The sequence below is a fragment of the Sylvia atricapilla genome, chromosome 20, assembly GCF_009819655.1.
Source record: "Sylvia atricapilla isolate bSylAtr1 chromosome 20, bSylAtr1.pri, whole genome shotgun sequence".
In the NCBI taxonomy this organism is placed as follows: Eukaryota; Metazoa; Chordata; class Aves; order Passeriformes; family Sylviidae; genus Sylvia; species Sylvia atricapilla.
This window is the reverse complement of record NC_089159.1, coordinates 10,832,356-10,853,295: the sequence shown is the minus strand read 5'-3', so window position 1 is coordinate 10,853,295 and position 20,940 is coordinate 10,832,356. Positions and strand designations below refer to the sequence as shown.

General features: G+C 49.8%; 1 protein-coding gene across 2 annotated transcripts in view; it reads left to right on the top strand.

Annotated features, from left to right (window-relative positions):
• CLUH (clustered mitochondria homolog) overlaps window positions 1-17,603 on the top strand; it is a 32,176-nt gene extending 14,573 nt beyond the window's left edge. For both annotated transcript variants that reach the window (XM_066333620.1, XM_066333619.1), the window contains exons 6-26: window positions 273-427; window positions 1,240-1,365; window positions 2,228-2,375; window positions 3,088-3,180; window positions 3,411-4,105; window positions 4,647-4,864; window positions 5,434-5,538; window positions 6,301-6,401; window positions 7,797-7,949; window positions 8,545-8,607; window positions 9,286-9,530; window positions 9,697-9,781; window positions 10,269-10,422; window positions 10,713-10,852; window positions 10,962-11,042; window positions 11,635-11,760; window positions 12,239-12,360; window positions 13,578-13,671; window positions 14,448-14,582; window positions 15,144-15,217; window positions 15,716-17,603. In XM_066333620.1, the coding sequence (XP_066189717.1) occupies window positions 273-427; window positions 1,240-1,365; window positions 2,228-2,375; window positions 3,088-3,180; window positions 3,411-4,105; window positions 4,647-4,864; window positions 5,434-5,538; window positions 6,301-6,401; window positions 7,797-7,949; window positions 8,545-8,607; window positions 9,286-9,530; window positions 9,697-9,781; window positions 10,269-10,422; window positions 10,713-10,852; window positions 10,962-11,042; window positions 11,635-11,760; window positions 12,239-12,360; window positions 13,578-13,671; window positions 14,448-14,582; window positions 15,144-15,217; window positions 15,716-15,884 (3,282 nt within the window). In that variant the 3' untranslated portion in view covers window positions 15,885-17,603. The remainder of the gene's footprint in view (window positions 1-272; window positions 428-1,239; window positions 1,366-2,227; window positions 2,376-3,087; window positions 3,181-3,410; window positions 4,106-4,646; window positions 4,865-5,433; window positions 5,539-6,300; window positions 6,402-7,796; window positions 7,950-8,544; window positions 8,608-9,285; window positions 9,531-9,696; window positions 9,782-10,268; window positions 10,423-10,712; window positions 10,853-10,961; window positions 11,043-11,634; window positions 11,761-12,238; window positions 12,361-13,577; window positions 13,672-14,447; window positions 14,583-15,143; window positions 15,218-15,715) is intronic.
• Window positions 17,604-20,940: the final 3,337 nt, after the last annotated feature.

Sequence of the window (20,940 nt, the reverse complement as noted above, 5' to 3'; positions counted from 1 at the left end):
AAACAAGTACAGCAAGAAATCCATAGGCTGTGCAGCCCAGAGGCCCAGGGTGTCTGTTTTCACCCATGTCTCAGGGTGTGAGAGGCAAGCTGGTGGACTGGAGAGGGCTCAGGGAGCTGTGCTCTGGAGGCCAGGCGCGTTTGTAAGCTCTGTTTCTGGAACTGAGCAAGGGCAGCAGGTCAAAGGGATCTGGCATGTAGAGTTTGAGTGACTCTAACTCAAAGACATTAATTCCTGCTGACAGGAGTTGCTTCTGTTGTGTTCTGCTGTAGCCTTTGCAGTGCCTAAAGGTGTTGACGATGAGTGGCTGGAACCCCCCTCCCGGTAACCGCAAGATGCACGGGGACCTCATGTACTTGTACGTCATCACGGTGGAGGACCGGCACGTCAGCATCACTGCCTCCACGCGGGGCTTTTACTTGAATCAGTGAGTGACTGAGATTCTTCTGGCCTGCCCTGCAGCAGCCAACTGGAAAACAAATCACAAACAAACAGTTGCAGTTTTGGTGTTTTTTTTTTTTTTTCCCCTTTGGCAGAAGCAGCCTATTTTAATTTGCTGCTCACATGAGTTTGTGGGAGTTGCTATACGGGATTGGGCAGTTCAGTTATGCCTGGTACCACTTCTCCACAGTGGCTAAATGCCTGGTGCTTTAGGGAAAGTTTAAACATCCCATAATGTCATCAGCTATTTAGTGCATTTTGAGTTGGGAGAAAATTCCTCCCTGACTATTGCAACTATCTCATTTTGCCCTAAAGCAAAAGCACAGCCTGTCAGAACTCCCTGAGCTGGGTGCAGATTTGACTACAAATAATTTCTTTTTTTGTTGTTTTTTTTTTTTTTTTAATGATAGCTGTGAGAGGCTGTTGTGGCTGCATCTATTGAAGCAGCTGTGCTGAGGGGGTTTTCTGTTAAGCAAAGGCACCTTTGGTGTGTTTGGGAAGTTCTGTGAAATCAGTCCTTCCCAGCTATAAAAACAGAAGCCTCTCCTGATCCTGGAGATGGCTGAAGAAGGTCTAAATTAAAAAACCATCAGGCCAGGTAGAGGGTTACTGGCTGTTTCATGTTTCAAAGTCTGCCTCTTTGCCCTGTGGTCTCCCATTTTGGAGGCAAGGACCATGGTGCAGCCTCTGATACTGTGCATGCATGAAGAGCTCTCAGTCGTGTTCCACGTTCCTAGGCTGTGAAACGTCTCAGGTTTGACAATGGTTTGTGACTGTTTCTTTTTTTTTCTCTTGCAGGTCTACTGCATACAACTTCAATCCCAAACCTGCAAACCCCAGTTTTCTCAGTCATTCCTTGGTGGAACTACTTAACCAGATCAGCCCTACCTTCAAAAAAAACTTCTCTGCTCTGCAGAAGAAACGGTAGCAGTGCTTCTTCCTCTCTAGTTCCTTGAGCAGTCCAGTGTGAAGTTGGGGAGGCTCAGCTGGCTCTGGGGAGCTGGATGCCACTGTGCAGCAGGGATTGCAGTGCCTGCTTCTCGGAGCTGGTGTACTTGTGGGTGGTTGGGACACGTGAGTGGAAGCTGCAAGGACCACAGAGCACCTGAGTGAACAGGGGCAGCACCCTGAGGGTCTCCCCGATCGACAAAAGAGTCTGAAGCATAAATATCAGTGGAAGTAACATAAGAGGGCTTTGTGTAGGCTTACAGTGGAGAGAGGTTGGTTATTTTAAACATGTCTGTGCATGTTAATATTCTGTAACTTTCTCTAGATCCTGTAATAATAACACAACAATAAGGCATTGTTTGATTCTCCTGTCCTTGCTGCAGGGACCATTTGTTCTGCTCCAGGACAGTGGGTCCTGTGCAAAAGCTCGTCATTCTTCAGAGTCACTTAATGAACTGCCTGGGCTCAGCAGGGTGTGGATTGACAGGCACATTGTGTGGCTTTTGCCAGCTCTGCTCTTGCCTCATTAAAGAGATGAAAGTGACACTAGAAAAGGGCCAAAATTAGCAGTAGCCTCTAGCCACCACTGTGACTATTTGGCCATTTAAAAATCACTGTGCTTTATTGCTTCTTGGGCTAGAAGTAGCTACAGATGAGCTCCCAGCCCCTGCTGAGAGCAGACAGATTACATGAGAGACCTTCAGTGCTTGGGTTTGCACTGTGGGCTGCTGTTACATTATGGCCTGTAAGGAGCAGTGTGAAAGGACAGGGAAAATTCTCCTGGAATAGAAAAGATTCTTCCTTTATGAATATATAATTGTTGTTTCTCCCAAACTAGGGTTCAGAGACACCCCTTTGAGAGGATAGCCACTCCTTTCCAAGTGTACAGCTGGACAGCTCCACAAGCAGAGCATGCCATGGACTGTGTCCGGGCAGAGGACGCCTACACTTCTCGACTGGGCTACGAGGAGCACATACCTGGACAGGTACTGGTCTTGCTTTGCCTGATGATGCTGGCAAGATTTTTGCTCCCAGCTGTGCCAAGAACAAGTTAACTTCCAAAAAGTAACCTCTGTTATTGGTGGGAGGGTTTTGGTCATCAAGGGAAAACTTGCAGTCCTTGTTCAGAGGGCCCTTGACTACAGGGGCTGTGCTGCTCAGGCTGCAGCTCCACGAGCACAGCAGCGATTGAGAGGAGCAGCTTCTGCTCAGATGTTTATAAATTTCATGTCCCTTCTCTGAAGAGTGCCACTGCACAGGAGGCAGACCACTCCCTCATGCCAGTCAGGCCTGGAGTGGCTCTTGTGTCTCTGAGCAGACTGCTCCAAATGCTTCAGCTGCAGCTTTCTAGCACAAGGTGGTGCAGGGCAGCAATGGCCAGCTGTGTGCAGCAAGTGCCTGCAGTGTGACCACAGCACTGCCTAATGACACCTGCACCGTGCTGCCCCTTTGGTGACACTGCCCTGCACTGGCTGGCCTGATGCAAGATCTCTCCCAAATTGCTGCTGAATAAAGTCCACTCTCGAGGTGTGTTGTTCCTGCTGCTAAGTCACTTCATCTGAGCTCCACAACAGCCTGAATTCTTGCCTCTTCCTCTCCCTTCTCTCCCCAAATGCCTTGTGAAGCAGGAATGCTGCCTCGCCAGCCCCTTCCCACACGAGGCATTGCATCCCACAAGCCTTTCCTTCCTTCTTTCAGACCAGAGACTGGAACGAGGAGCTGCAGACCACACGGGAGCTGCCACGCAAGAACCTGCCTGAGAGGCTGCTGAGAGAACGAGCCATTTTCAAGGTAACTTTGGGATATGCAGGCAGCTCCTCACAGCCCCTTCTCTGCTGCCTGTGTTCTGGCTCCTGGGGCTTGTACTGAAGCCTCACAGCAGTAAAAGCCAGTGGAGCTGCCTGCCTGCTGGAAGGCTCTTGGGAGGGGAGGAGCAAAGGAAAAATGTGCAGGGAGCTTTGAGAGCAGGGTGCTGAGAGTGTGGGGGCCCACCTTGACACTTCCTCTCCATGTGCCTCCAGGTTCACAGTGACTTCACTGCAGCAGCAACACGAGGTGCTATGGCTGTCATCGATGGTAATGTCATGGCCATCAACCCCAGCGAGGAGACCAAGATGCAGATGTTCATCTGGAACAACATTTTCTTCAGCCTGGGCTTTGATGTCCGTGACCACTACAAGGACTTTGGGGGAGACGTTGCTGCTTATGTAGCTCCCACCAACGATCTCAATGGTGTGCGGACCTACAATGCCGTGGATGTGGAAGGGCTGTACACGCTGGGGACTGTCGTGGTGGATTACAGAGGTTACAGGGTGACAGCTCAGTCTATTATTCCTGGCATCTTGGAGCGGGAGCAGGAACAGAGTGTCATCTATGGGTCAATAGACTTTGGCAAGACAGTCGTGTCACATCCCAAGTACCTGGAGCTGCTGGAGAAGACCAGCAGGCCGCTGAAGATCCAGAAGCACAAAGTTCTCAACGACAAGAATGAGGAGGTGGAGCTGTGCTCCTCAGTAGAGTGCAAAGGCATTATTGGCAACGACGGGCGTCACTACATCCTGGACCTGCTACGCACTTTCCCTCCAGATCTAAACTTTCTGCCTGTTGAAGGAGAGGAGATGCCAGAGGAGTGTAAGAAAATGGGGTTCCCCAAGCAGCACAGACACAAGCTTTGCTGTCTCCGGCAAGAGCTTGTTGATGCCTTTGTAGAACACAGGTGAGCAGAGCTCCCCCCTTCCTCTACCTGCAGCTGGTCGTGGTTCAAGTCAGGACCTTGCTGCACTGTCCTGGGAACATCCCAGCAGAGCTCCCAGAAGTGAGCAGCTAATTGCCTCAATTGCCTGGCTGCATAAATGCAGTTCTAGGAACTTAATTAACAAGAGGTGAGAACAGTAGGGATTTGGACAGGGAGCCAGGGAAAGAGATGGTTTGTGTTCTAGTGTCCAGGTCTGTTATTGTTGATTCCTGTCCAAACATTTAGAAGTTCTTTCCCTGCAGGTATCCTTTCCACCTGATGGCTAGGGAGTGAGTGGGAAGGATTTATGCTTCTTTTTAAGGCTTTCCCAATGTCCTGAATGTTACTTTTGTTTCCAGAGGCTGGAAAAAGTCCTGTGGATACTGCTGTAGGCGTGTTTGTGGTGGGATGTTTGGGTCACTTGGCACTGGTGAGGCAGGAGAGCTCAGGGACTGGGACACATTCCAGACGTGTGGTGCTCTGGGATTCTGCTGTGCTGAATTGCCCTTTCCCTTTGCTGCAGGTATCTCTTATTCATGAAGCTGGCTGCGCTGCAGCTGATGCAGCAGAAAGCCAACAAGCAGGAGAACCCAGCTGCACTGGAAAATGGTGCCTCTGCGGAGAATGGCACCGCGGAGAGCGAGAGGCCTGAGTCAGAGGATGGCAAAATCGACGACGGCGTGACCGGGCTTGATCAGGTGAAGGAGCTCGCTGAGACCATCGCCTCTGACGACGGAACAGGTATTTCACCCTCAGCACCAGCTCCTGCAGGCCGGGTGGGCTGTCAGCGGCGGGAGCAGCGCCAGGCTGGGGGTGGCTGGGGTGATTGATGGTGGTTCAGCAGGACAAGCACTGGCTGCCTGTCTGTGCTGCCTGGGCTCTTTGTTCGAGCTGCTCACACCCTGATGAATGACGCCCCTGGGGGCAGGGTGGGTGAGGTGTCTGAACCCAGCAAGGTCACCAGCCCCTCAGCTCTTCCCTGGGAGAAAGAGCCCAGCCTGGCTGGGCTGTGGAGTGCAGGGGAGCGCTGGGGCCAGGCAGGAGGCCAGCACGGGCACCTTTGGCAACACCAGGCTTGGATTTCTGAGCGCCTGTGCCTGGAAGTGGGGATTTCCATGGGCTTTTTGGGTCATCTCATGTGCTCTTATTCGGACTTCAAAGCCATTCTCCTTTACAATTGACTGTTTTTATAATGGGTTTCTTCAGAATGTGCCATCATTGCTGTTTTTAGTAACAAAACTTCATTTAATAGCTAGGTCCGCAATTTGTTGAACTCCACATTCGTTTTTCTGTTTTTCTTCCTGCTCCAGTGGATCCCAAAAGCAGAGAAGTGATTCGGAATGCTTGCAAGGCTGTAGGCTCCATTAGTGACACCTCATTTGATATTCGGTTTAACCCAGATATTTTCTCACCAGGTATGTGTACCCAGCGTGGGGACCAGCTCTTCACAGCTGCAGACAAAAACTGCTCTGTAGCCGAGACTGTTGCTGGCTTTTGTTTGGCTGGGCATGGTGCAGGGCTCTCTGTGAAGCACAGAGATGCAGAAGGGAGGAAGCAGCAATGCATTGCAGTGCTGCAGCTGCCAAGTGCAGCAGGGAGCGTCTCCTGCCACGCACTCGGGGTTGTGCCAAGAATCCTCCTGTGATCCTCCAGCATCCCGGCCGTGAGACCACATGAAAAGAAGCAGAGGGAGGAAAAAAATCAAATTTGATCCTCATGTAGTAGTTTACACAAAAAATAACACTTGTAGTTGAACGACTGATTTTGGGACCTCGGTGAAGGGCTGGGTTTGTTTTAGTAACACTTCAGTGAGCAGTCAGTGCCCTTTCACATGTACACGTCAGGCACAGGCATCACACGTGAATTTCCACGACTTAGAGCAGTATTTTTATTGGGAAATTGAGAAGAATCTACCAGAGTGTTTCTGGGGGTGAATACTGGGAGTGTGTGCAGGCATATTGCAGGGGAATGGCCAAACCATTGAGATTGAACAGCCCAGCCCCTGCCTGAACACAGCAGCCAATGCTCTTCCCATCAAAACACGTGCAGTTTGAGATAAGTTTTTCAAGCATCTTTAATTCCAGGAAGACAATCAGTCTTAACTTCTAACCTGTTGTTATTAGGTACTTTGTGTAGGGGACTTGTTTCTGTGAGTTGATGTTTTTTCCCTCTCCCAGGCGTTCGCTTCCCTGAGTCAAGCAAAGAGGAGGTGCAGGACCAGAAGCAGCTGCTGAAGGATGCTGCTGCATTCCTGCTGTCGTGCCAGATCCCAGGCTTGGTAAGGAACCCAGGGCCAGCAGTGATGCTGCCCTCACAGCTTGGCTGCACTGAGCAGGCAGTGGCACTGGTGACCTCTGGGACCCCTGAGCAGCTGCAGGCTCTGGCACTGGTGGGGGACCACAGGAAACAGCACAAGCACTGTGTGCAAGGCACAAGGGGTTTTCCATTTCCCATCTTACATCATGGCACAATTTTCTCACCTCAATCCAACAAAATTTTTTGGCACTGGTAATTAAAGCTATTGCTAAGAGTTTGGGACAATAGAGACCACATAAGTCATCCTCCCTAGCCCTGGGCGTCCTTCACAGCTTATTGTTTTAGCTGACCCTGGCTGTGACTCAGTTGGTGACTAATAATTTGAAGTAAACTGGGAAATTGTTTTTACTAATAGCAGTCGTTAAAAACTCCTTATGTAAGTCTTAAGCATTTTGGATGTTACCCATGCACCTGGTCAGATTAGAAATCCCAGTTTCTCCCTTCCTGGGACACTTGCTGAATTGATGGCAAATGCAGCTGTCAGAGCAGGCACTGGAACTGGCAGGGGAAAACTCATGAGCTCTACTCCAAGAGGTCTAAAAGTTGCTGATCATATACAGGGGAGGGTTTTTCTTGTTGGAAAGTTTCTTCTGAACTCTAAATCCACTAATTCTGTAGGCAGCACAACCTTCAGAAGCAGCTATTCAGTCTTCAAATAAAAAAGGAGGTGAGTGAGTCAGAAAAGGGCTTGGTGATTGTCAATTACAAGGTAGTTCATACTCCAGAATATAAACCCAAAACACTGCACAGGCCTGTGTGAGAGCAGGTTGCAGACCAGCTGCTGTAGCAGGTAGTCTTGTGCATGTCAGAGAGGAGCTGGTGTTACTCCGTGACATGAATTAAACAACTGTTTATCAGTACTGCAACACAACTTTGACATGCAAGTGCCATTTGTCCTTATCACCTATGTGTGCACAGCTGCACGTACTCTTTTTAATTGGAAATGGCAATTAGTGACTGTGAGGCCCTTAAAAAAGGGTCAGCCTGCTATTTGCACAAATAAGAGTTGTTTTGCCTCTGACAGAGTGTAGTACTGCTCCTTCCCTGCTGAGACAGAGGAGTGAAACTGGCCCCAGTGGCAAGGAGCTGGCTCAGACTGGGCTGGCTACTGCAGGTGTTCTCCTGCCTGTGTGACCATGGTGGTCTCTGGGGTTAGCAGGTGTTAGTCACCAAGAGTCTTGTTTGGGGTCAGTGCCTGCTTTCAGGGTGACCCTCAGCCCCAGGTAATGAGATGTCTGCAGTGGCATCAGGGAATGCCTGTCCTGCCTCCCAGTGTGGGGTTTTGTTTTGTTTTTTTAATGGAAATTCTTTCCTTCATGCTTGTCCTCAGTAGCCAAAGTCTGTACATACCCTGCAGGTCAAGGACTGCCTGGATCACACGGTGCTGCCCATGGATGGGGCGACCTTGGCTGAGGCCATGCACCAGAGGGGCATCAACATGCGTTACCTGGGCAAAGTGATCAACTTCATCACCAAAACCCCTGGCCGTGCACAGCTGGATCACATCTTTGTAAGCATCAGGCTTAACGTCAGACAGTTCAAACCACTCTGGCAATGTCTGTCCCGAGGAGACTCCCACTTGGCCACTTGTTCTCTCTGTGTAAAAGTAGGGGAGGAGGACCTCTAAGTGGTGGCTGGGGAGGTTTTTTCCCCAAATCCTTCATGGCTTTCATAATGTTAGGAACTGTGAGTGTCTTTTGGGGTAGAGAATTGCTTCAGGGATTCCCAAATGTAATAGTGAGTAACACAGTTGGATCTTCAGCCATGCATTTTTTAAGCCTCTAAGACACATCTGGCCTTTGTATCACACTCTGAAGTGTTGTGAGTGTGGCTGCCCAGGAGCAGGCAGGGGCTGGGCTGTGGCAGCCCCTGAAGCACTGCTGGAGCTGCACTGAGCCACGCCCGTGGCTTGTGGGCACCAGGCACAGAGGTGCCAGCAGCTCCTCACTGGCTCCTGGAGGGCTGTCAAATGCTTTTGCAGTTCTGTGCTGCAGGGAGAATAGTGTATCTTCTGCAGATGTTGCTAAAAGATAATTTCAAAAGCCCAGTGTATTTTTCCATTTTCTTGCCAATGGACTCAGTTAGTTCTTTATTCCTTTGGGCAGAAAATTGGAATCAGCGAATTGATCACTCGATCAGCCAAACACATCTTCAAGACGTACCTCCAGGTATGACCTGCAGTCTGACCTCTTGCCTCGTGTGTCCTCCCTCTAATGACTTTTTTTCCACAAACAGAGCACTTTGGGGTTCTCCTCTCATTAGGCAGTTCCTGGGGGTTGTGTGGCAAGGAGAAGTACAAGCTCATTAGCACTGAAATAGGTACAGGCCTATATGTAAAGGAAAACAAGTTCCCACTTGAAGAAAGCTTTCTCAGAGAGCAATCATTCATGCTTTTCCTCCCCATATCCTCACTCATTATGTGGGAGGCTTTAAAAGTGAAATCACAGCTTGTTTTCCTTGTAATATGTTTTCCTCTTAAACAGTGTTGCTTTTGCCCCTCTAAGAAGCCTTTTTAATTGGCTCAGCACATATCCTTGTACCTGTTCACACACTGCCTGCAATACACTTGGCTTGGTTCCAGTGCCAAAGCCTTCTTTGCACTCTCTGCTTTCTCTGTCCCAGGTGGCAGCCCGAAATGTAACTACACATTTCTGTGTGTAGGCATATACTTAATCCTACATCAACATAACTGTCTGTGCTAGTGAGTGCCTTGTAAATACTGCCTTCCTGTCCCTCTCCTGGAAAATCCCCGTTTCTGTAGGACTGGATGTGTGTGAGGCTCGGGGTGTGAGCAGTGCTGTGGGATGGCAGGTGTCTCCCCTGACTGACTCTGTGTCTCACTGTAGGGTGTGGAGCTGTCAGGTTTATCTGCTGCCATCAGCCACTTCCTCAATTGTTTTCTGAGCTCCTTCCCAAATCCCATTGCCCATCTCCCAGCTGATGAGCTGGTCTCCAAGAAGAAGAATAAGAAAAGGAAAAACAGGAACCTTGGAAATGCTGATAACACTGCATGGGCCAGCATGACCCCTCAGGAGCTATGGAAGAATATTTGTTCAGAAGCAAAGAACTACTTTGATTTCAGTCTTGAATGGTAAGTGGAGCAGGTGACCATGGCTTGTCCCTGCATTCACCAAATTTGTGTAGCTCTCGTTCTTTAACAGGACCTCCCTTTTTGATTTGTTTTCTGTTTGAATAAAATTTGTACCCTTGAGGGACTTAAAGATCTTTAGTGGAAAGCTTGTGTGTGCTTTTTGCAGTGAGAATGCTGACCAGGCAGCTGAAGTGTATAATCTGCAGAAAATCACCCTGCTCCGTGAAATCTCCCTCAAAACTGGAGTCCAGGTAAGATCCACATCCTCCCTCCCTTGCCATCATGTCCTGTACTGAGGAACATGAAGAGTAAGTGCAACGTGTTGTGCAGGCACAGCATGAGCCCCAAAAGGTCTTTGTGGTGTTCATGTTGGAATACAGGCCCCATCTCTGAGAAAGAGATTTCTAATCCAGTTCCCTCTTAGGGTAAACTTGCTGGCATGTTCCTTGGAAGAACAGCTAGCCTCAGTACACTTGCACTGCCTTCTTGCTCCTCTGTGGGGTGTGGGACAACAACTGGATGAGCTCTTCTGTCACGGGTTCAGTGTTGTCACTGAGGTGCCATTTTGCCATGCACAGGTGGTGGTGCACACCTACACCTGACCACTTTGGAGAGTTCTGGCCCAGGTCATGGTACAGATGTTTTGACTGTGAATCCACATTTAGAATTCTGCCCCTTTTCTTGCCAAGTGCCTGTGGAAGTGGTAACTGTGCCCTCCACTCTTTTTGGCCCCTCCAGATCCTGCTGAAGGAGTACAACTTTGACAACAGGCACAAGCCCACTTTCACAGAAGAGGATATTCTTAACATCTTCCCTGTAGTGAAGCATGTGAACCCCAAAGCCTCCGATGCTTTCCACTTCTTCCAGAGCGGGCAAGCAAAAGTTCAGCAAGGTACAGACCCCACGTGCCTCTGTCTCTCAGGATGTTCACTGGTAGTGGGAGGAGTAGGGTGTGTGGGGCATGGCCACCAGGACACCCCTGCCAACCCCAGGAGAGAATCCTGGTCTCCAAGACCATCTGGAGCACTCCTGCTATAAAGCCACCAGCAGTGAGCGAGGATGGCTCAGGGCAGTGATATCCTTCCCCCAGGGCAGTGTATCACACTGCTGGTCTCCCTTCCTGTCCCCAGCAGTGTTAGGGGTTATTTCATATATTTACATATGGGTTTATCTTCTTTTTAGGTTTCTTGAAGGAGGGCTGTGAGCTCATCAATGAAGCCTTAAACCTGTTCAACAATGTGTATGGTGCTATGCACGTAGAAATCTGTGCCTGCCTGAGGCTGCTAGCTCGGCTCAACTATATCATGGGAGATTACTCAGAGGTAAGCAGGGGCTCCCAGGGCATCTCCTCAGTGCTCTCATTCCTTCCCCATGCTTGCTCAACTCACAGTGTGGTGTGACTTGCCCTGGGTTCTGTTCTGTTCTCTTCAGGCCTTAAGCAATCAACAGAAAGCGGTGCTAATGAGTGAGAGGGTCCTGGGCATCGAACATCCCAACACCATCCAAGAATATGTGAGTATAGGGAGCTGGGGGACCAGCAGCACCTCAGGGGTCTGGCTGCAGTCTGGGAGCCTTAGTTCATGTCTGCAGCTGGAAAACAGTTGAATTTTCCTCTCTTCTGCACCTTTTTTCCCAGAATTCTCCACTTCATCATCTCTTATGATCGTGCAAAGTGAAAAGCTGAGTGTGTCCTGCACACTCACTATTTGTCCTGCTTAACCTAGGTTTCTAGTGTTTGTGTGCTGCATCTTTATTTAGATATATTAATTCTCCTGGCTTTGGCCCTGAGCTTATGCCAAAAACAAAAGGAGGGAAAAATCCCCCCAAAACACAGTCAAAATATGACTTACATATGAAAGTCAGGTTGGAGATATTCTGCAGGGGGTGTTAAGAGAAACTGAAATAAAACACACAGCTTCCTCAGTGCTGTGTCCTGAGGGACACCTCAGTGGGGCTGTGCATCAGCCAGCAGACTGGACTTTTTGAAGTGGCTGAAGTCCTTCTTTAACCAGTGAGAAGACTTTTTATTCATGTGCAGCTGAGGAAAGGAGTGGAGAGGTTAGTTTTCCTTTACATTAATGCTGGGCCCCTTCTCTTGTCCTAGATGCACCTGGCTCTCTACTGCTTTGCAAACAGCCAACTCTCGACAGCACTGAACCTGCTGTACCGTGCACGCTACCTCATGCTGTTGGTATTTGGGGAGGATCACCCAGAAATGGCACTCTTAGATGTGAGTAATTTAAGTCTTCAAGTTCCTTGTCTCTGAGAAACCGCTTGGCCTTTAAGATGTCCACATGATGGTTGTTAAGAACAAATGTTTAGGCAGTGCTTTTTTTCTCCCTGGGTTGTTACTGGTTGGTGCCATCAGATGAAGGAAAAAAGGAGGGTCAGCCTCTGTGCTGAGCTCTGCACTGGGATACTGCAGGTGGGGTTTGAGCACCTATAATCCTTAGGAAAACTCCTTTGTTTATTATGTTGTTGTTGTGCTGGCACAAATTGGAGAGCCTGTTACGTCCCTTGTGCCTTGATTGTTTGGGCCAAGCTCCCATGGGGGACAGCAGTCCCTGTCACGTGTTACTGCTGCAGGGACGTGGCCAGGGCCTGCAGCCCTTCTGGGAGTGACACATCTGTGTGCTCCCGCTGTCCACAGAGCAGGAACTGTAATGCCAATGTGTCCTTCCCAATGCCTGCTTGGCTTCTCTGTGCAGAACAACATTGGCCTGGTGCTCCATGGGGTCATGGAGTACGACCTGTCCCTCCGGTTCCTGGAGAACGCCTTGGCCATCAGCTCCAAGTACCACGGCTCCAAGTCTTTGAAGGTTGCACTGAGGTGAGCAGGGTGGTGCTGAGCTGGCTCACTGCTGTCAGAGCACTGGGAGGGTCTGGGCTTGGGAACTCGATTCTCAGTCTTGTCCCAGAGCCAATGTCCTGGTGCAGTATCCGAGTTTTTTATTTCAAAAGATGGAGATCCCTTGTTCTTAAGGTTAATCGTGGGATCTGCTGTGATGCTGCTTGCTAAAAAATCTTTCAAGATCACCCTGATCCCTGTGGACTCTCAATAGAAAAATACATGTGGGGAGCAAAGGGTGGAGATCCTGTAAGGGAATTACACTAGGAGATAGGGACAGTGTGTTAAATGCTCATGTTAATTGTTCCAGCCCTCAGAGAGGGATCTTTGAGAATCATTTACTGTGCCTTTGTCCTTTGCCATAAAGTCCTGTATTTGAATAAAAACCCTGAGTGGCTTCTGTGTGTTCCCAAGGGAGCTTGGGACTGGTGACACCTGTAGGTTCTGTTCCCAGTGCCCACTCCTGCAGTGCTGGATCCCTGTGTCCCTCAGTGCAGAACTGGCTCTGTCAGCCAGGCATGGCCCACTCCCAGTTCTTGCTGCCACATCGCAGCCATCTGTTCTCCATCAGGCTGCAAATCAACCTGATTAAACACCTGCAAGAGCCTGCCTTGTTTTCCAGTGGTTGATGAATGTGCAGGCTCCAGAGACTCTTCAGTTGTCCCTCAGTGGCACTGGGATGCTTGGACAGACCCAATCCCCTCCCACAGAGAAACACTACCAAACTGAGCAATTTCTTTTTCATTCCAGAAGCACCAAAGCCAACAGTCCAATGCAAGTGAGCTCTCCCAGCTGGTGAGAGCCCAGAGGACTTAGGCCTGGCTCTGCCTGAGGGTTTAGGGCTGCAGCTTTCCTCTCCAGTTAATAAATCCAGCCCCAAGGTATTCTCATGGATGTGCCTCTCCCTTTAGTTCACTGCTGTGGCCTTCAGCTTTCCTGGATGCAGGACAAAAGATGCCCAGCTTAGTCTTTACCTCTGTTGGTCACTTCTCAGCATTCCAAGTAAAATCCAGCCTAGTGAGTGTAGTATTTGAATCCTCATCTGGGCTGGAAGAAGTAACTCCCAGCGTGCTGCATTCAGTCTTCTTTCACACTCATGTTAAGACTTTCAGCCCAGCCCCTGTGATGGCACAGTCACACCCACTGCAGCACAGAAATGTTTCTTCAGAGAAGTGACTCAACCCTTTTCCTTCCCTCAGCCACCACTTGGTTGCCCGAGTGTACGAGAGCAAGGCAGAGTTCCGGTCGGCTCTGCAGCATGAGAAGGAAGGCTACACCATCTACAAGAATCAGGTGATGAGTGGCCCCACGGTGCATTGTGAGCTGTCACTGCAGGGCCAGAACTGAGCAGTTCCACTGCAAACCAGTGCCCAGCCTGGCCCTTGGGGAGGCCTTTCCTACAAACAGCTCTGATGCCAGGGAGTCCTTGCAGGGCCAGGGCAGGATGGCTGCCCTGTGCAGTGACTGCCCACTGCTGTGCCAGGAGTCTTTGCTCAGCTTCCTGCAAATGTCTCTGTGTTCTACCCATGGCTGGACAAGCACTTCTGTCCTGGCATGGTCCCATGTTCTGGCGGGGCTTGGATAAAACTGGTCTCTTCTTCCCATGTTTTGCACCACTAGTCTTTAAATACCAGCTCCAAACTGGTTTGGTAGTGAGCTCTCAGCCCAGCTGCTGCTCAGTGAAACTCCTGCCCCAGCCTGGGGCTGTCTGAGCACGTCTGCATGCAGTGACTCAGCTGAGCTGGCTGAGGGCACAGCCCAGTGTCGGGAATGCTGGAATACTGGTCCAGGTGGGGGGCATGCTGGGATGCTGCTCCTGGAAGAGGAGCCTAGTGTAGGGAATGCTGCTTACCCGGCAAATATGCTCCCACTTGATGAAAATATGAAATGTTGCTAAGAAGGCTCCCAGAGGAACTGTTTTACTGGTTTTTGATTGCCAGGGCAGGTAAAATCCATTTCGCTGAATTCCTGTAGGGATGCTGAGCTGGCAGCACCCAGGTGTGTTCCCTGGGTTGGGTCCTGCTCTCACTCACGATGTTGAACCTTTTTTATTTCCCACTTCCCATCAGCTCGGTGAACACCATGAAAAGACCAAAGAGAGCTCCGAGTACTTGAAATACCTGACACAGCAAGCGGTCGCTCTGCAGCGCACAATGAACGAGATCTACAAGAACGGCTCCAACGCCAACATCATGCCACTGAAGGTAACCCTGAGCACTGGCACTGTGCTGTGTCCAGCTGCTGCTGAGGGACGTGGATTGTCAGGAGTGGGTAGCACTTGTCCCTTCTCAGGCAGAAGCCCCTGCTGGGGCAGTGGCTCGGACACAGTGTGATGTCATCTGTGTGGATGGGACACAGCATTGCAGGGTGCAGGGACAGCTCCTGGGGTGAGAGCACACCTCCACACAACCCTGCCTTGCTGCTGACTCACTGCCAGGCAGCAGGTTGCTCAACCCAGAAGTACTTCAGTTTCCTCATCCTCAAAAATGCTCTCATCTTTTACCAGAGGCTTTGTTCTCCTTCCAGGGATGTTGTGGTTGGGGAGGCTGGGCAGGGAGCACAGACTGCCTGTCTTACCTTACATGGAGCAGCAATGACTGGCCTTCCTGGGCCAAACCCAGCTGCTCCTGCCTGCCTCCAACTATCTCTGTATATCCATTTTACAAACGTTGCCAGGACCCAGCCTTTGGTAAAGGGATGTGCTTAGCAGTTCAGAGTCCTCTCTAGGTTTTGACTCCTAAAACTTCTTTTCCCTTATGATGTAGTTCACAGCTCCCAGTATGGCCAGTGTCCTGGAGCAGCTGAACATTATCAATGGAATTCTCTTCATTCCACTAAGGTACAGTGATTCTTCTGGTTTATGCCTTTAGAAATCAACTCTGTATTGTCTTAGTTCACAAGAGAGCAGAAACCAGCTCCACGGGATTTTTTTGGCTCAGATTACTTTTTTTTTAATTATTATGAGTTGTCTTTTATACTTCTAGTTGAAAATTTGATTGGGATGATGGTGGAAATAGATGACCTGAGCCAAGACTGTTGTTCTAAGGCTGTAAATAATGATTGGTGATAAAAATGCGGCATCAGCAGCTGGAGGCTGCCTGGCCATCAGTGAGATGAACCCCCTGCTCTGCCCCAGCCCCACCGGGGAGCAGGTCCTGGTGCCTCTTTGTTCAAACTCAGCCAGCTGACTGGGCCCTGGCTGTGCTCAGGCATGGCTGAGCTGTGGGGGAGGGAGGTGCAAGGAGTGTTTTCCCCTGTTGAACATGGCCTTGTCCTGGTGCTTCACCATTCCCACAGCCAGTCTAATGTCTGCTCCCCTTGCTGCTTTCCCCTTCAGCCAAAAAGACTTGGAGAACCTTAAAGCCGAGGTGCAGCGACGCCAGCAGCTCCAGGAAAGCATGAAAAGTGGGGAACAGCTGGAAGCAGAGGACAAAGCTGTGGAGGAGAAAGAGGCTGAGCCGAGCATGCCTTCCACTGCCATCCCCTTAACACAGAGCTCTGCTTAACGTGTACCTCGCTTAAAAGAAAAAAAAAAAAAAAAAAAAAAAAGTTTAAACAACCCCTTTTCTGAATCTGGCCCAGGGCCTTAGCTGCCCTTGGAGCAGCTCCTCCTTTTTGACAATGTTATTGCACTGGTACAATTAATACACAATGCAAAGAACTAATCTGAGCAATGTAATCTGTCTGCCCAAGCTTGTGTCTGCCACGCGAGGGAAGTGGCCGGAGGCAGCACAGACCCGTCCTGGCGCGGGGCCCTCCTGCCGTGTGTGTGTCCGTGTCGTGTGTGTGCGCAGCAGTCATTTCTACTTTGTACATACGAATTCCAAATGAACTGTCTGGAGGAATGTAACATTTCTCAGGTCATTTTTATGTTGACTAAGGACACTGCTTTGCTAAACCAGTCGAGAACCAGCCCCATCACTGCTCCGCGTTCTTGTAAAACGTGGATTCCGAGCCAAAAGATTGATTTTCCCCCAGTCACTATCCAAGATTGTGCTAAAACAGCCATATTTGTGTCGCTGAGATGACTGAAGCTTGTGACATGTGGAAGTGGGGGATGTACAGCATTTTCTACATCAGGATATAGCCATGGGATTCCTTTAACCATTTTTTTCTATGTTTGGTTGGCAGTTTGGCAATTCAGTGGGGTTTTGTAACATTCACATTCTAATTTTCAAAGTAAAGATATAGATAGATATATATATATAGATATATATATAGATATATATATATATGATATTCACTGTTCCACCTCTGCTCTGCTTGCAGCTGAGTGACTTGGGATACTGTATCCAAAGAGTGAGGGCTTGATCTTTAAAAAAGCGCACAAACTTCCATTGCAGTGGAAACCCCAGTGCCTCGGAGAGGTGGGAATGCAGCAAATGAGGGCTGAGCTAAGGGGAGAGAGGAGGGAATCACAGCCCTAGTTAAGGGTGGGGGAGAGGGGATGAAAATTCAGAAAGAGACCTGGTGTCATTTGCATCTGCAGCTGTTGAAATAGAGCTGAGGGCCCTGAACCTGATGGAATCACAACCAGAAAGTACCAGGTTTTGGGGAAGGGGTTTCAATAAAAGCCGAAGTTCCCCCAGCACCGAAACCTCTGGCAAAAACCTTTGTCTCTAGTGTTTTTGCACGCTGGCTTTGAGACTGGTGCTGGGAGCTGCCATTGCTGGCAATGGACGGTACTGAATGGCAAGTGCCACTAAAGAAATCCTCCTGTCCCCTGCCCCACACAACGCACATCCTGTGGGGTTGTCAGTGTCCTCAAGCAGGTAAGAGGTGGCTGCTGCAGGCCCTGGGATGCCGACAGAGTTGAATGTCCTGTTTCCAAGCAGATCAAGCTGTAGAAGAGCGGTGGGCTGGCCGCAGCCCCGCCCAGCCTCTCCCTCCCTCGTATTGTGTGTCCTGGCCCGTGCCCCGTGCTAACCTGCGCTGCTTCTGTCACTGACCCTTGGAGCCAAGTGCTGGCCCTGTGCTCTGTACCCTCGTTTCCTGTCTGACCCTACAGGTATTTGTAACTCGGGGCTGGGCCAGGGGGGGAAGGAGGGAGCAGCCTCTGAGGTGTTGGAGGCAACAACGCAGTCTTCACTGCAAATGAACTTGCTCCTATTAGAAAAATTATGAATTTCCTGGAAAGCAATCAATAAATGACTACAGTGCATCTTTCCTACAAGATTTTTCTTTTACTAGTGTCTTACAGTCCATTAAAAGCTTTTTAAACTCTTCCAGGTATTTTTTTGGTTTCTTTACTGTATGAGGCAAAGTGTTGGTACCAGCACTGGAGCCATCACTCCTGTTCCTTTGAGCAGGACCAGGGCAGGGGGGAGAGAACAGGACCAGCTGACCCGGAGGCTTTAAAACCTGTGAATCAGTACCAGAGTCATAACTCCAGCCTGGAGCGGGCAGGACTCACAACCTCTGCTGTCAGAATCCTGTTGTGCTCAGGGAGAGAGGATTTACTTTGCCCCCTCATCCCTGGGGAGATGTGGGAGCAGGGACACGGCTTTGGGAATTTTGTACCCATGTGATTTGAAGCTGACCGATACAAGTCCTGGCTACTGAGCCTCCACAGCAGACAAAGCAGGCTGGGAAATAACTGCATTTACCAACATCTGTCTGTACCTCACTACCTGTTCTGGGGCTTCTTACTATTACTCTGTTCACAAGTTCTTAAACACAAGTGTAAAAACTGATTCAAATGGGCCGTGGGACCTGGTGGGCTGGAGGCAGGCAGGTACTCAACCCATCCACTGAAAACTGTTTCAGTGCCCATCAGTGCTGAATTGGGACTGCAAACAGCTGGTCCTGACACCTGAAACCAATCTGACACCTACAGCGCAGCACTTGCTGCACGAGCAGCAACTCATTGAGCTCAGGGGGGAAATTAAATGTAACTGCCCATCCTGTTCTTGGCAACTCACACCTGAACCTGCCTTGTGCTCCCTGTGAGAAACTATTTGTGGACATGTGAGGCTTTCCTTTCAACCCTCACTCCAAAAACCGCCTATGTGCTACCCTGTCACCCCATCTGGAATAGCCTATGCAGACACTGGCTCTGGCAGAGCCCAGATAGGTTTTTTTCCCCCCCAAAGCGATTTTCCTCCAAATGTGCATCGCGTGTCTGTTCCCACTGCAAAGTACCACCCTGCCAGCTGCTTCCCCAGACCTCAGCTGGTGGGAGTGCCCTTTCATTCTCTCCCCACATCAAGCTCACAAGCACACCCGTGCTCTTCCATTATGAAGATGTGCCCATTCCAGTTCCAGCCACTGACCCATCTCTAAACAGTACTTGAGGCAATTTAGGGCCAGATCAGGGGGAAGAATGAAACCAAAGCACACACAAGCCCAAGACCCTAACAGCAGAACAGCTGTTGCCAGAACCACCCGGTGCCTTCAGCTTTCCCTGCAGCCAGCTCTGTCCTGCCTCAAAGCCCAGTGGTCCCTCTGAGGATCCGTGGCCACTGCCCCCGGCAGCTCCAGCACTGAGCCAGGGGCAGCGCAAGGCAGCTCCTCTCAGGGCTGCACTACAGACACAGGGTTAAGGGCAAAATCCAACCAAACCCAACCCAACCAGGCTGGCCCGTGCCAGGGGCAGGGACAAGGCTCTCCCGTGCACCTCTGAGCCCAGCTTAGCCCACCAGAGCACTTCCTGCAGCACCTCCCTGCACCGAACCGACCAACAAAACCTCTCGCTACTACAGCTGCCACGAACCAGCTCCAAACCACTTCCTGCAGCCTCAGGTGAGCACAAGTTAAATTAAAATCAGAACAAGGGCAAAGCAGGTGGGAGCAAAATCTGAGGGTGAAACACCAATAGCTTTTTTCAAAATAGTTTTAATTCTTGCATCCAAGGAAACAAAACCACATCTAGTTTTATATGCATTTAATAGTTTACCAATTGGTACAATAAGATTTTTTTAATATGCAGAAAACATGAATAAATTTTGTTTTACACAGTCTGAGAGCAACAAATCTTACTGTAAAACACAGAGCAGTATTATATACATTCCTTTACCGATTTGTTTTAATTGTGTCAATAGCTTCAGTTAACTCCTACAGCCTGGGAACTGTTCTCTCCAATTGCAACCTCTAACAGCGCTCAAACAAACATCTGACATTTGCCTTCACGTCAATGTCGGGATCGACTAAAGCGTGAGGATTTTGCTAACTTCTCTTCAGAATGAACTCGGGGAAGCCTGAGGGACAGGCAGGACAGGAAAGCAGCTACTTACATGACACAGTGGAAAGATAAAAAGGCCAGTTAACGCCAGTTGTGACTTGCAAATCCAACGCGACCCCCCCGCTCCCCCCCCCCCGTCCATCCCACCCCTCTATGCACGTGCTCTTGCTACAGGACTCTCGGTATTGATTTAATACACGGACTTTATATACAGCTGGACACAACAGCTCACTCCAAGGGCGCTTTTCCTTCACTCAACTCAGCATTTGCAATATTCAAATCATTAAAGGATTACCAAGCCACCACTGTCTACGAAAACAAAGTATTTTTTCCTTTTAAACAGCTCTCAGGGGAGTCCGGAGCTGTGTCAGAGTGATTTCTCCGGCAGTTCACACAGACAGGAAGAGGCAGAGGAGAGGCAGGGATCCATGCCCATAGTCACCACTCACTACCAGGGGTTAGTTTCCTTTCCTCAGTGCCCCGGGCACACATTGGTCACACCACACACAAGAGCAGGATGGGTTCGTTTCACCTTCTAAAGTGCATGATGGTATAAAACATCAACCTCCAGCTTGTACCTAAAGCACAGGAAACGCTGCACTCTGTGGCCCGAGCACGGCCCAGGCGAGGCGAAGCCCAGGGAGCTGCAGTGGCTCTGCTACAGCCAGAGCTGGGGCCGGCACCTGCTGCCAGGTTTGGCCAGAAGTGCCAAAGCACCAGCGAACCTCTGGCCCCCTCCAATGCATTCAGTTCATTATTGACCCAGGAACCTCACTGCTGCAGTTCTGATCACAGCAAAGGCACAGCACAAGCTGACGGTAACAGTGGGGACAGTTCCACAGCACGTCCCACAGTGTCCCCTCACTCCCACGCCTGTGGTGTGGCTCCCTTCCAACCAGGGCTTCAGCTTTGGTCCGGTCAGGACCATCCCTGAGATCATTCCCTGCTGCCCCAGAAGGCTCACTCTGCACAGCAGCAGTGTTGACTCTCACACAGCAGTGACGCTGTTGCCAGCACTGGGGCCGGGTGTCCTAGTCAATGCTTCTTTGCTTCAGGGAAAAAATGCAGTAGACAACTTCCACATCACAGGTACCTTTAATTTCTCATTCAGGTTTGAGTTATGTACATGAGGGTGGTTTACTTTAGACTTAAATAAAGTTTCTAGGTCCTACCAGGAATTAAACAGATGTTATTACTTTACAGTTGCAGATGCATGGAGGGTTTTAAGATGCACTACTTGTGTATGGGGAATTCTCCAATAGGACAAAAAGCAGCAAATTTTTCCAGTCCAAGCAGCTAAGGAACAAAACAGACTTTATTCGTGCATGCTTATGCAGCAACACACACTGAGAATGACAGAAACCACTGGATTTAAGAGAGTA